Here is a 13134-nt window from a genome sequence, read left to right on the forward strand (position 1 = left end):
TCCATGCAAACAGCAAGGAGACACCTTTAGGCGTTTGCTAGGTGTCAGTTCATGTGTATTTCCTAACACATCTTTAGACCTACAAATGAGACAGTTCTGTACCTCAGACTTAATCACTAGTGACATATTAAGAGCTAAAACAAGTAACAGAGATAACCCCATTCAGTAATTACTTCATTATATTTGTGGGACATCTTAAGATGTTTTCAGCATAAGTTGCTGTAAATGGTTGCAAGTACACAGCTTTTCTTTTGACATATGTCCCCTTTGCAGTGTATTCTGAACAAAATGTAAAATCAAGGTTCAGACCACATGTGGCATGTTTGGTATCAGTATTAGAGAGGCGTTACTCCTTGGGGAACGGGCCAGTGTTCAGGTAAATGGAACCAGGTGACTGGCTATTTTGCACGAGTTTGAGGTCATATGGTGGGGAGCCAGCACGGTGCTGGGGGGAAGGGAGGAAGTCTGGCAGTTTAGAGAAGGAGCTGGGTTAAGACTTCCAACAACACTAAATCCCAGTCTGCCTGCAGCCAGCTCCTTAAACCCTATCTGACCCTCACAATGACACTTGTCCTCCTTTGGTGACAGTTGCCACTCCATCCCTACTCCAAAAAGCACCAAGAGGCGGCTTCAGGTTCTTGCAACAAAAGCCAGGGACTTGGGACCTCCGGGGATAAAGCCTGGGGTAGTTCTATAATGAAGGTGCTGTAGGCTGCTGGTAAAAATGTGGTGGGGGCTTATTTTAAGGAGGCAAGGAAAAAAATTCTAGAGGTCAGGGACTAGGGACCTTGTGTGAATGCAAAGAGGGGTCCCATGAGGTTTCCAGGATAAGTGTACTCATTCTTATAAGTTCAATGTGACCTCTAAAAAGCCAGTTTGAACAAATGCATTTCATGTTGAATCATTTATATTGTCAAACTTGGCCAACTGCAAGAGGGAGCATGTTCCAAAGTCAATGGCCCTCCACTGAAAATGTCCTGTTACCTACCCTCGGTAGTTCAACCCTTGTGACAGACTACAAATGCGTTCCAGCCAATCACAGCTGCTGTGGTAGGCTCAGAGGGGAGAGATTTAGGGCTTTATTGATAACCCTGAATAGCTTGAATCTCACCTAAAGTGAAAGGTGAACCCATGCAGACCATGCATGTGTTATGTGCTTACGTCAGACAGCCATATTTATATTAGACTTTATTGTTATGACCTGCCCAAAATAAAGTGTATTGCTTCAGTCCGAATATGACAAATGCATGAATAATAGTGGTGAGATCAGCATAAGAAAGGCCACACCTCCCTGCAAGCTGAATATGATACAAGTTATTTCTGGTTACTGCTCACTCCTGGGAATCTAGGAGCAGTGAAACATCCAAAAAGACACTGAACCAAGAAAATAGAGGCTAGACATAACAAATAGAGGAAACTTCACCAGTTCCTCAGAATGATTCTTCTTGCAGTACCTACCAGTGTCATCTGTCTTTTCTGGATTGAACTTAAAGTGGCAAATCCTGCCCTTGCAATTGGATTCCTGGAGATGGAACCAATGCATTTCTGCTATGCAGGGAGAAGGCACTTTGAAAAAGAGGCACACTCCCTGCAAAGCCTTATTCTGAGAAAGGTGTCTGAGAAAGGGATGGGCCAGAGGATTCACTACTGAATGGACCCAGCTATCTCCTTCCTACCCTCTCTCAAGTAATGGAGCTATACAAGGTGCATGAGGGACTACTTGAGGCGTTTGGCTGAAGCAGCTTGCACAGAGCTGCTCTGCAATTTGCTGCTCAGCTATTCTATAGCCTGTGGTAAGTATTCCTTCCCCAATGCACAAATCCCAGCCAGACTGCTAAGGAGCCAGAAAACTTAAATAATGTAGATGTTACCATAGCTCCTTGCTGCTACCCTATCTCTGCCCCTTTCCCCAAAAGAGAAAGTGTGAGTTACCGCCAAACCTGGAAAGACAGTTATGAGAAAGAAATGGTTCCTTGAGCAAGGGTTCCAGTACTTAACACCACATCTAAGTATTTAAAAACATTCACCGCCTTGTATACTTTTCAGTTGAATAAGGTATTCTTCACTGACCTAAAGTGTTTTAGAGTATCACAGTGTACTGACATGGTTTAAAAAACTGTCACATTCCATCTCAGAGGTGGTGACGTTTCGTAATGGATTAAGAGAACCTTGTGTGGTTTCCATATTAGTTTAAGTTTGTACAGTTTTTTGGGGTGATAGGTGCTACATAAACATAATTGTTCACAAATAGTTGCAAAGTGACATTACAGAACAACCCAGCCCTTCTTCCCTCCACTCTTTATGTCCCCACAGCTACAGGTACACACATGCACATGGACACACTTCTCTTGGTCACAATCCCTAGTCATTTCACAGTATCAAAGCAAGAACAGTTTAGTTACTTGTAGAAAGCTTCTTTTCTTTCTTTTCTTTTCTTTTTTCCCTCATGCAGTAGCACTTTTGTAGTTTAACATGATACCTGTCTAGTTATAGGCACTTGGGTTCCCAGTGGAAAAAAGAACAAAAGATAATCTTTGAAATTAGGTCACACTGTCGACTCTTCAAAGTCCTCTTGTGGAGAGGGAGGGAAGCAAGATCAGTAAAAAGCTCTGCCAGCTTCAAGTTGTCTTTGACAGATTCTGTATTGGCAGTTTTCTGTTTTGTTCTCTGCTGTATTTTTCCTGAATGGTATGGACCTTGTGTCACTCTACAGATTTCCTGGTCATGACAGCAGACATATATTATTGCCTTAATAATCATGGTGTCGTGGCTGGATAAAATACATTATGGTGAAATCATGCTAGCAATAAGTATGTGCACGCATGTGTTGTTCCTGATATGTCTTGACAAGCTACTTTCCCCTCCCCATTTCCTGAGCATTTTACTAGCCAGATCACTCTTTATATTATTGCCAAAGAAGTTTATGCAGTGATGTTTATTAAGAGTTAATAACAATTAATAGCAAGTTAGTTAATACATTGAGGGGGCATCCCAGGGAAACCATGATAGCAGTGACTGTGTTGAAGCACAGTTGTTGCCTGAATACATTCAGTGGTAGTGTAGACATGACTATAACCTGCTTTTTTATTAATCTAGGTAGAGCTTAAAGAGGGCAAAAAAAAAAAAAAAGATTTTATCCTGGAAAGCCATAGTCATCCTGAATCCATTTCATTCCTACTCCAAATCCCACTGAAATGGAATATTGGGAGACTTGTCTTTCTACAGGATAAGGGAGTAATATTTTGTTTTACTGATACTGCACTGTCCTTTTCATTGTATTTTCATCTCTCAGTTTAAAATATCTATACTTTCCTAACTGAAGAGATCTAAGGACACCCTAGAAGCTCCCCACAAGGGGCTAGTGGAGGTCTGAGATGAACTAATCAATATATGCATTATTAAAATGGTGGACAGACTGCCATTACACCTCTGGTGCTGATTACAAATAGAAAGGCTTAAATAAAGCAGCTTACTTGTTCTTTTGTCAGGTCATATATTATGCATGTTCGATTTCCTCTGCAGTCACCACAAAGTGTGGAAGAAATTCAAGAATTCAATAAAATTAGCCTGAAATCATCAGTTGTAAATTAGACATTCATTTAGGTTAATTCTGTTATCAATGCTAGGCTGCTTACTCTTGGCATGCATTTGTCAGGGCTATAGGTTGATAAATCTTCCCCCCCCCCCGCCAAAAAAGAGAGAAAATGTCAGCTTGTTACCATTTTTGAGCTCTACCATTTTGCGCTAACAGCTACATTCAGATGAATATGCCACACTAAAAAGAATCTTAGCACAGAAAAGCCAAGAGTGTCTTCATACAGTGAGAATTTCCAATCAAATGTGGCACTGTGGAGTGAGCACATCCATTTTAATGAAGTGCTATGGTGCACCTGACTTTGCCTCAGCCTAAAACTTTTTTGTTCTAATTGCTTCAATGTATCATTTAGCCTACTTGATGTTTGCAGACCAAAATGAATTCAGCAGGAGGGAGAGAGGACAGAGATGGGTGCCACATCATGTTGGGAATTATTCAAACACTTGGCCTATGCAGACTTACTTCATAGCATCAGCAGCTTGACATAACATGCAGAATAGAACACTATGAAGAAGAGGAGATAAAGACACAGGCACACTACTTCTTCTGGGTGTCAACACAGATCTTTGTTTAGAGCTATATATAAAATATACCATGGCGGGATTGAAGGTTTAAGCCATTGCCAGTGCTATAAGGCTATATATCACTAGCAGCTCCAGAAGCCATTCTGCATGAGGCAGATACCCAAGTATCCCCTATTACAGGATGGAGTATACCTTCCTTCCCACCTGTCCTAACTCTGGTGTCCTGGAGAAGGGAAGGGAATATAGCTGTGTCCTCTTCAGGGAATCTAGTGCCTCTACTTCTAGTGTCCCTTGCATCAGGGACAAAGGTAAGGGAGAGTGTTTTGTGCCCTCCCCACCCTTTACACATCCACTCAGCTAGGCACAGGTTAGCCCACAGTGTTCTGCCAACAGCGGAAGCTGTCTGAAGAAAGGTACCTACTACCCCTTCCCAGCAGTGCAGGTGAAAACGGGCACTCCGACACAGCCCTTAAGACATGGAAATTGTAGTTGTATTGCTTTCTTCATCAGAGCAGCTCTGCCTCGTCCCTGCTTTCTTTAGGCACGAGCAGGGAGCAGTCCTTTGTCCATATGTTGCTTGTTTGGATTGTTTTTAAAATGTAAGCTTTTCAGGGAACGGATCTATCTTCTGGCATGTCTATAAAGCACATTACATCCCTTGGGTAGTGGATAATAATGATGGGCTAAATCTAGGGGTTAATTGTGACCCTATTGGGGAAGTCTGCAGATTCCCTTTCTCAGTGGAAGCTTCTGAAAACAGGATATATCCCAGCACACAGACCCTGCATTCTAGAGGGCTGGATTGGGGTTTACCCTTCTATAGGATGAGCAGGAATGGGATCCACGTGAGAGATAAACGTAATAGTTTTTCCTCACTTGTCCTTCCCTCCTCTTGCACATCATGCTGATTTGGCCATTACAGTTAGCAGATACAAAGACTTATGAAACAAAGGGAAAATAGCATTGTTTCTCACTCATACAAATCAAAATGTCAGATTCTTAAAATAGTCAACATTAGAGTAAGCATAAATCATAGAGATGCATCAGCAAGAAATTCCTCTAAATGACTCAACTTGGATGGTGGTATATTCAGAGAACAGCCTAAGTCCGTTGATGTCCATTGTGCAGTTCAACTTTAGTGACTATATGCCATGCACTTCAAGAAGGGACTCAACATTCTTCAAATGATTTTACTGATCTCAAGATCAAGAGTCTCTTACAATAAGTTCTCATCCAATTCATTGGGAGTTCTCAAGTATTTAAAAAAACAAAATAATGTAGTTAGTTATTTAGCTTTAAACAGTAGCTACTGTGTACATGTGCTTAACTTATTTGACAAAAATGTCCCAGAATTGTTAACATGCCAACTTTTTCATCAGGAACTGCAGCTGACACTCTCGTTAATAGTCATGGGAGGAGTTCATTTGGGGGCTCTATGACATTTAATTTCAAATGTAGTTCACAGTATAATCAGCTGATGACTTTAACCTTCAATTTCTGGGCTTTTTGTTTACTAATTCCTCTAATCATTTTAGTTAAACACATTATCAAAACTGGTTCTAACTGAATTTATTGTTCAAGTAGCTCATATAATTCTTTGTAAAAAGTATTTCCTATTAACCTAAAAGCAAAACCTTCATAAGTAATGTTTGCTTTTGCCACTCATGACATATAGCTCTCCTCTTTGCAATAATTACACTTTCCATGTGTTTTACAACAGCAAAATACCACATAAGAACTCTATAAATTAAGCTCTCGTTTATAACCAAGACAGTTAAAACTTTTAAATAAACCACCAGTGAACGCTCAGAGGTATAGTACAATACACACTCAGTAAAGGGAAAGTACCAGTAATTCAGTGTCAAACACTCAGCCCATATTCCAGATCTAGCCCACTAGATGTATTTACATGGCCTGCGTGTTAGATTCAGATTCTGTGTAATCAAAATGTTCTTTAAAAGAAACAAACACAAAGTTTCTAGCTTTCATGTTTGTGAAGAAAACCTTTCAAATGTAAACCAGTGGAATGTTCCTGAGTCTGCTATGGAGAAATGTGTGCTCCACTACGTCTCACTCATTGGATTGGGTGTTAGCTCTGCAGCCTAATGATGGCAACCTTAACTACTTTACGTCTGATCACATTAAAAGACGGGATAAACAAGAGTGGTGGAAGTGGAAGTTGTTGGAGGGAAGAAAATGCAGAGAGAAGATAGGAAAAGGAGAGAAAAGCAAAGAAAGGAAGAGAAAAAAAAAGACAAAATAACAGTGGTCGAGAAGATGACCATATTTTCCCACTGAGTGATGCTGAATGCAAAACTAAGACTTAACAAATAATGATAAAAATAGCTAAAAGTTTTGTTACTATATCAAGGACCATATTCTGCCCTTGATCTCTGTATAAATCTCTCAGGGATAGTATTGGGAAATCTGTCGTGCGTTGATGCTAGCATGTATTCCTAGATTGGCCTCTGGACTTCAATTAAAAATGGAAGGTGATTTTCTCCTCTGCATGCATTTGACATTTCTGGAAGAGAGTCTGAAAATAAGAAGAGCTTGCTCAGCATGCTGTGCATCTATTAGGTCTACCTCAGTAGCAAAGGAGCACCTGGTGGTTAACGTGATGACACTGAATGTACCTCAGAACTAATAGCCATTTGCTACTTATTATAAAGCATTAGTGTAGCAATATCATGCACTTCTTTTTTCTGACACAGCAACAGTGATAGCTGTGCAGCACCTTGGATTTCCCATTACAGTCTGGAAATCTTTTGCCTCTCAGGCAGCATTAACTGTGCCAGAGCTGTTCATTGCAAAGCCTGCTGAAGCCTTGTCCCTTCCAGCTAGCTTTCAAAGTTTGACTCTGACATTAGTCACAGAAGGGATCCCTTCACACAGTGAACAGCTTAATCAGACCATCCTTCCATTTTGCAACACACTAAATGCTCATTGGCCCCTCAGAAAACAAATGTGGTTTCTGGTTAATCAAATGCTGACAATGATCTTCTATCTCATCTTCTTGACACCTATTTGTAGTAATCCAGGTTGAAGTTGATGTTGGAAATTTTATGCTAAAGTTGACAGTACCGAGGACTAGTATTTAATATGGCTTTACATTCCCAATTTACATTATGTTTGTTTCGCTTTGCAGGCCTTCAAGAGGGAGTTGAAAACTAAAGAACCTGTTATCATGAGTGCACTTGAAACAGTACGAGTGTTCCTGGCAGAGCAGCCTCTGGAGGGACTGGAGAAGCTCTACCAGGAGCCTAGAGGTAATTGAATGTAGAACTGTAATAACATATTGATAGAAAGATCAGTGAAGATTGAAAGACCATAAATTCTTACTGCCACTGTCAGGGCAGCTCTTATATACTCCAAGCTGCATTTCACTATTTCATAACCTGAACTAAAAAAAGGATAGCTGAAACCAGGACTTAGCAGTCCTTCTGCACACTATAAAATAAATGTGCATATTTAAAAGAAACACTGTGAAGAGCTCAAAACCTCTTGTGTGGATGCATAACTTATAGACCAATTTGTGGTTCATAAATTCCAGTAGTTCACCTCTTACAGATGGGAAATCCATTCCAATTTGAAAAGCTAACCAAAAAAAAATTACAGCTGACCATCCTGAAATTTATTTGGATCAAAATTTAGTATAAAATGCTCTAGAAAAAAGCAGATTGCTGAAATAGAAACTGTGTGTGTGCCAGGTACAACTCAAGATCTTTGCTTGATTCTTGTGGATCCAGTTCAGCAAAGCTCTTAAACATGTTCTTAACTTTCAGGGAGACTTAAGCACATGCTTAAATTTAAGTATTTTCACAACTGCTTTGCTGAATGAGAATGGACTTAAAGACAGGCTCAAGAGCATTTGAAATGTAAGCATGCACCTAAGTTCTTTGTGGAATATGAGCCCCTAACTGAATCCTTAGAAAATTATTACACCATGATATATAATAGGACTAGGATTTGTTGAGGGACCCCAAATGATTGTACATTAATAAAGTATATTTGATAGATGTCTCTGGTTATGAATAGTTTTCTTGCTGTGCTTTTGAACATTTCAGTCTTACCCTGATAGTTGTCATTTTCCTTATAAGATAGAGTGTGCTCTAACGGCCTGTTGAACTTCACATTTAGAGCTGTCTCCGGAAGAAAGGGCCCAGAATGTAACCAAACTCCTCCGAAGACAGGCAGATGAGGTCAAAACTGAATGGGATAAACTGAACCTGCATTCTACTGACTGGCAAAAGAAAATAGACGAGACTCTTGAAAAACTGCAGGAGCTCCAGGAGGCAATGGATGAACTGGACCTGAAGTTGCGCCAAGCTGAAGTGACCAAGGGTTCCTGGCAGCCGGTGGGGGATCTGCTAATTGACTCTCTGCAGGATTACCTAGAAAAAGTCAAGGTATCAGTGGGCTTCTACTCTTCAACATTTGTGGGAGGAAAATGTAATTGATCTTGTTTTGATGGTTATTCTCCCTGCATGATTACCCTCCTCAATCAAGAAACAACTTTTAAAATGAAGTGTTGGCCGATTTTAAAGAATTGCAGCATTTAAAGAATGATCTAATTCCCTAGTAAAATCAATGTTAACATGGAGTTCCAATTAAAAGTATACATCAGTAATTTATGGCAAAAATATAGGGATGTCTAATTATCCCCAGCATAGATACTATTAACCCAGGGAAATTAGTATTAAGATTAAATTTAAAATAAATCCAGACATGTTAAGGTATGGAATTGCACAATTAGGGCACCCAAACAAACTTAATTCTACCCTGCATTGTAGTCATGTAACCATACAATTAAGATTGTATAATTGTGTTTGTAGCTCCACATTAGATTAAACTGATTTTAAAAAATATTTTTTTCCTTCCCCCCTCCTGCCCCCATGATGTCATCACAGGGAGGGTATTCCCTCACCTGCCCTCCCTAATGAGTAGATCTGGTGAGTTAGGTTTTTGGTTTTGTTTTGTTGTAAATGAAATACTTGGGAATAATGGTCAACTTGCAGAATGCTCTCCAGTAGAACATTATTTGTCAAACTGTTGAAGAGAAAACTTTATTATGAAAAATAACAGGAAAAAAATGCCAATTAATCAGAAAAAATTAATTGTAGCCAGTGCAAAAGATTTCCATAAGGGTTAAGTATATAAGCAATTTGAAGAATCTGCAAGATTCTGTTGTTAAGATCATAGATAACAAATAAAAGGTCTGACACCTATTTTGTGTCTTAATGAATTTTTAACCACTTATACAAAGTGAAACAGCTCCAGCAGCAGAGACTGACTTGATAGGATACTCACTTGGGAGGTGGGAATTCCAGATTCAAGTCCTTTCACCAAATTAGGCAGAGCAGGGGCTTGAACCTGCGTCATCCACATCTCAGGTGAGTGTTCTATCCACTTCGGTGGCTCTCTCTCTAGGTTTGACCAGACATTCCATCCTTGACCTGAGAAACCTTCCCAATGAAAGTTCAGTCAAAACTAAGAAGTATGAGTCGATATTTGCTAACAAAAAAAAGTTTTGTCAAAAAATTCCTTACAAGATCTACTTGAAACCTATATATTAGCCCTAATTATGACTTTTTTTTATTCTTCTATTATAACATTGGCTAAACTGCAAATGGAAAAACTGTGTGTGCACACATATGGGATTTCAAATCCTTTGTAAATGATAATATTTCAAACCCTATGTGAGAGTTGTAGCATAGGTAAGATATATAACACTCCAGGCAGTGCATTTCTAAGAGATAATAATACTATTTGGGTGGTGGTACAAGGCACTAGGCCAAAGGCTGAGTAATGTTAACTACCTGAGAAGTGCAGTAATTGCCTCAGAATGCACTGCCTAGAGTGTTATTATTGCTCTAAGGAAATAGAATTTCTACATAAATAGTGAAAGTAGATAGATGTGAGCATTTGCTGGGCAATGTAGTCATGTCTGTAACATAAATAACCTGTAAGAAAGCTCCAGTTGTGTCTGCAGTTTAAAAGCCATCTTCATAAATTACGGAATGCATGATTGTTTGCTGTTTTGCTGTAGCTGTATTAGTCCCAGGATATTAGAGAGACAAGGTGGGTGAGTTAAATATCGTTTATTGGACCAACTTCTGGTTTAACATATTGAGTTAAATATATATTTTTAAAAATTCACATTTTTTTTAAGTATATGTTTTAAGAAGAAATAAGTCAAGAAAAGCAGTTCTTCTAAATATAAGATGTACTCGCTTTAGGGATTCTTTAAGTTTGCATTTCAATTTAAACATACACAAAGTATGAACATTAGAGCTAGGTCGAAGAAGCCTTCAGTCCTGATCCTGCAAACATTAAGGCTTTGTTTACCCTACGCACCTTTTAGTGACAAGGCTGTGCCGCTAATAGGCGCACAGTGTAGTTGCTGTTTGTCGGTGGGCGAGAGCTCTCCCACCGACAAAAAACTTCCACCCCAAACGAACGGTGGTAGCTTTGCCAGCAGGAGAGCACACCTGCTGACAAAGCACTGTTCACACCGGCGCTTTTCGTCAGCAAAACTTTCGTCATTCAGGGAGATGGGGGTTTCGCATCCCTGAACAACAAAAGTTTCGTCATTCAGTTTCCAGTGTAGACAAAGCCTTACACATATTCTTAACTTTAAGCTGAGCAGCCCCATTGACTTGAAGTGTACACACGCATAATAGATTGCAGGATCAAGGCCTCAGTTTGTTGGGTTTTTGTTTTATTTATGTACAGGATCCATTTTATCAGGGGAGTACAGAGTATTGCAGGAAGATTAGAAACAAAAGGCTTTTTTAAGACTATATTTCTACTGGGCAAAGTAGAGCAGCTTTGTTCTTTTCAATCTGAGGAAGTTTGGATATATGACAAACTGGAATGGTTTAGGCTTTGCCAAACTCAGACTTTTACTCTGTATGCAAAACCAACCCCAAACCAGGGCAGTTAATCTCTGGTATCCATTTAATCAGCTATCAGAAGAATTGGAGAGAAGTTAAGAGATTCAGACTGATTTTTATATACCGAGGGAAGAAAGAATGTATCAACAATAGAAGGCTCTTCATGGGACAGACCATGTTTTTTCTCTCATAAAATACTACACAGTTATGTAAATACCTTTCAAGCACAGTAGTAAATCCATTAAGTATCCAAAAGGAAAAAATACTGTCACTTTGATGGGAAAATGGTTAATAGTGCAATATCTGAAGTTCAAATGACTCAATAAATATAAGGAAACTATCTAAATCAGAAAAATCAAAAATATACAAAGGAACACATTCACAAATCTGTGTATGAAAATTCAAGGCGGTGTTGAACAAATGCCAGAATTCTAGATTATGTCATGGGTAAAAATTTCATCCAGTCCTTATTGCCAAATTAATCTGGGTGATTAGTACCCTGGTCAGCCTAACCTGGGTGTGAACTGCAGCATTGCAAAGCCCTACCCCATTTCCTGTGGCATCCCTGTGGCTGCATTGACCCATGTGAGGCATGAAAGACATGTCTGCACTACAAGCTCCCATCATGAAACTTTCTCCACCCCATAATGCCATCTCTAACCCGTCATTTTCATGCCTATTTTGAAAATCCAATGAACCCCCGCGTGACTTGTTGCGGTCCGCCATCTCTGACAGAAGCGTGGAGCCTGCGCACCTCTATGCTGTCGTCATGAGTGCGCACCCTGTGCTTGCAACAATCATCCAATACTTGCAGAGATGCAAGAGCAGCCATGGGGAACATGATGATTTCATGGAGCACACTTTGCTGTGGGACATAGGAAGAACCAAATCAAGGTTGGTGGTTGTGGTCACAGAGTAACTGCAGATAGTGAGGCACTGAAACAAGCACTGACTGGTGAGATTGTATTGTAACACAGGTTTGGATAATGAGAAGTGGGCTGCAGTACTTCTGGATGCACCCATGTTCCTTAATCTGTGCGCCCAGCTTGCACCAGCCCTTCATCTCAGGGACACCAAAATGAGAGCAGTGCCGATGGCGGAGAACCGCGTGGCGAACACACTGTGGAAACGTGGAATGCCAATTGCTACCAGTCCTTGGGGAATCATTTTGGAGTTGGAAAAGTGACAGTGGTGGCTGTTGTCATGCAAGTATGCAAGGCCATCAATCGTCGCCTGCTACACAGGACTGTGACTCTTGGGAAAGTGCAGGATGTAATGGATGGCAGCAACGGGGTTCCCAAATTCCGGGGTGGGTCTCTTTGTCTCTCCAGTTGAAGCTGTTCTGCTTTGTATAAAAAACTTGAATAGTCATTGGGCCAGAGAGAGAATGGCTGGGAATGGGTCTATAGCCTGGCACTTAGGGCACTCACCTGGGAGCGGGGAGGACACCCAAGTTCCAGTACCTTCTGCAATGACTATTTAATTATTTATACAAAGTGGAACAGCTTCAACAGGAGAGACTGGGAGAAACCCATACAGAATACCCCATAGCCAGGTGGTGAACCTCAAACCAAAAAAGAGAAATATCAGTACCTTTAGTGCTCTCTTCCCTGGCAAAATTCAGATGTATAATTCACCACTAGAGCAGATCTACTGATGGTAGCAACTGTGGAAGCCATAGTGTAGCCAGAATGTGGGTATTTTTATCCCTAGGTCATCAACCCACCCAGGGATTTTCATCAGATCCTTATGTCCCTCTTGTAGTACTACAGGAATGTTAGTCTTATCTTCCAATATCAATAACTGGTTGAAAAATTGTATTCAAAGAGAGGTTATCAATGGTTTGCTCTCAAACTGGGAGGACATAGTTAGTGCAATCCTGTACGAGTCTGTCCCGGGTCTGGTACTCTTCAACATTTTCATTAATGGTTTGGATAATGGATTGGAGAGAGTACTTGTAAAATTTGCAGATGACACCAAGCTGGGAAGGATTGCAAGTGCTTTCTGGAACAGCCTTCCAAGGGGAGCAGTGGGGGCAAAAGACATATCTGGCTTCAAAACTAAGCTTGATAAGTTTATGGAGGGGATGGTATGATGGGATAGCCTAATTTTGGCAATT

General features: G+C 40.3%; 1 protein-coding gene across 13 annotated transcripts in view; it reads left to right on the top strand.

Annotated features, from left to right (window-relative positions):
- The window catches only part of DMD (dystrophin), a 1855422-nt gene that overhangs the window by 1565469 nt on the left and 276819 nt on the right, over positions 1-13134 (top strand). For all 13 annotated transcript variants that reach the window (XM_034754682.1, XM_034754655.1, XM_034754674.1 and 10 more), the window contains 2 exons: positions 7268-7388; positions 8260-8528. In XM_034754682.1, coding sequence (XP_034610573.1) covers positions 7268-7388; positions 8260-8528 — 390 coding nt within the window. The remainder of the gene's footprint in view (positions 1-7267; positions 7389-8259; positions 8529-13134) is intronic.

This window comes from Trachemys scripta, chromosome 1 (genome assembly GCF_013100865.1).
Source record: "Trachemys scripta elegans isolate TJP31775 chromosome 1, CAS_Tse_1.0, whole genome shotgun sequence".
NCBI lineage: Eukaryota > Metazoa > Chordata > Testudines > Emydidae > Trachemys > Trachemys scripta.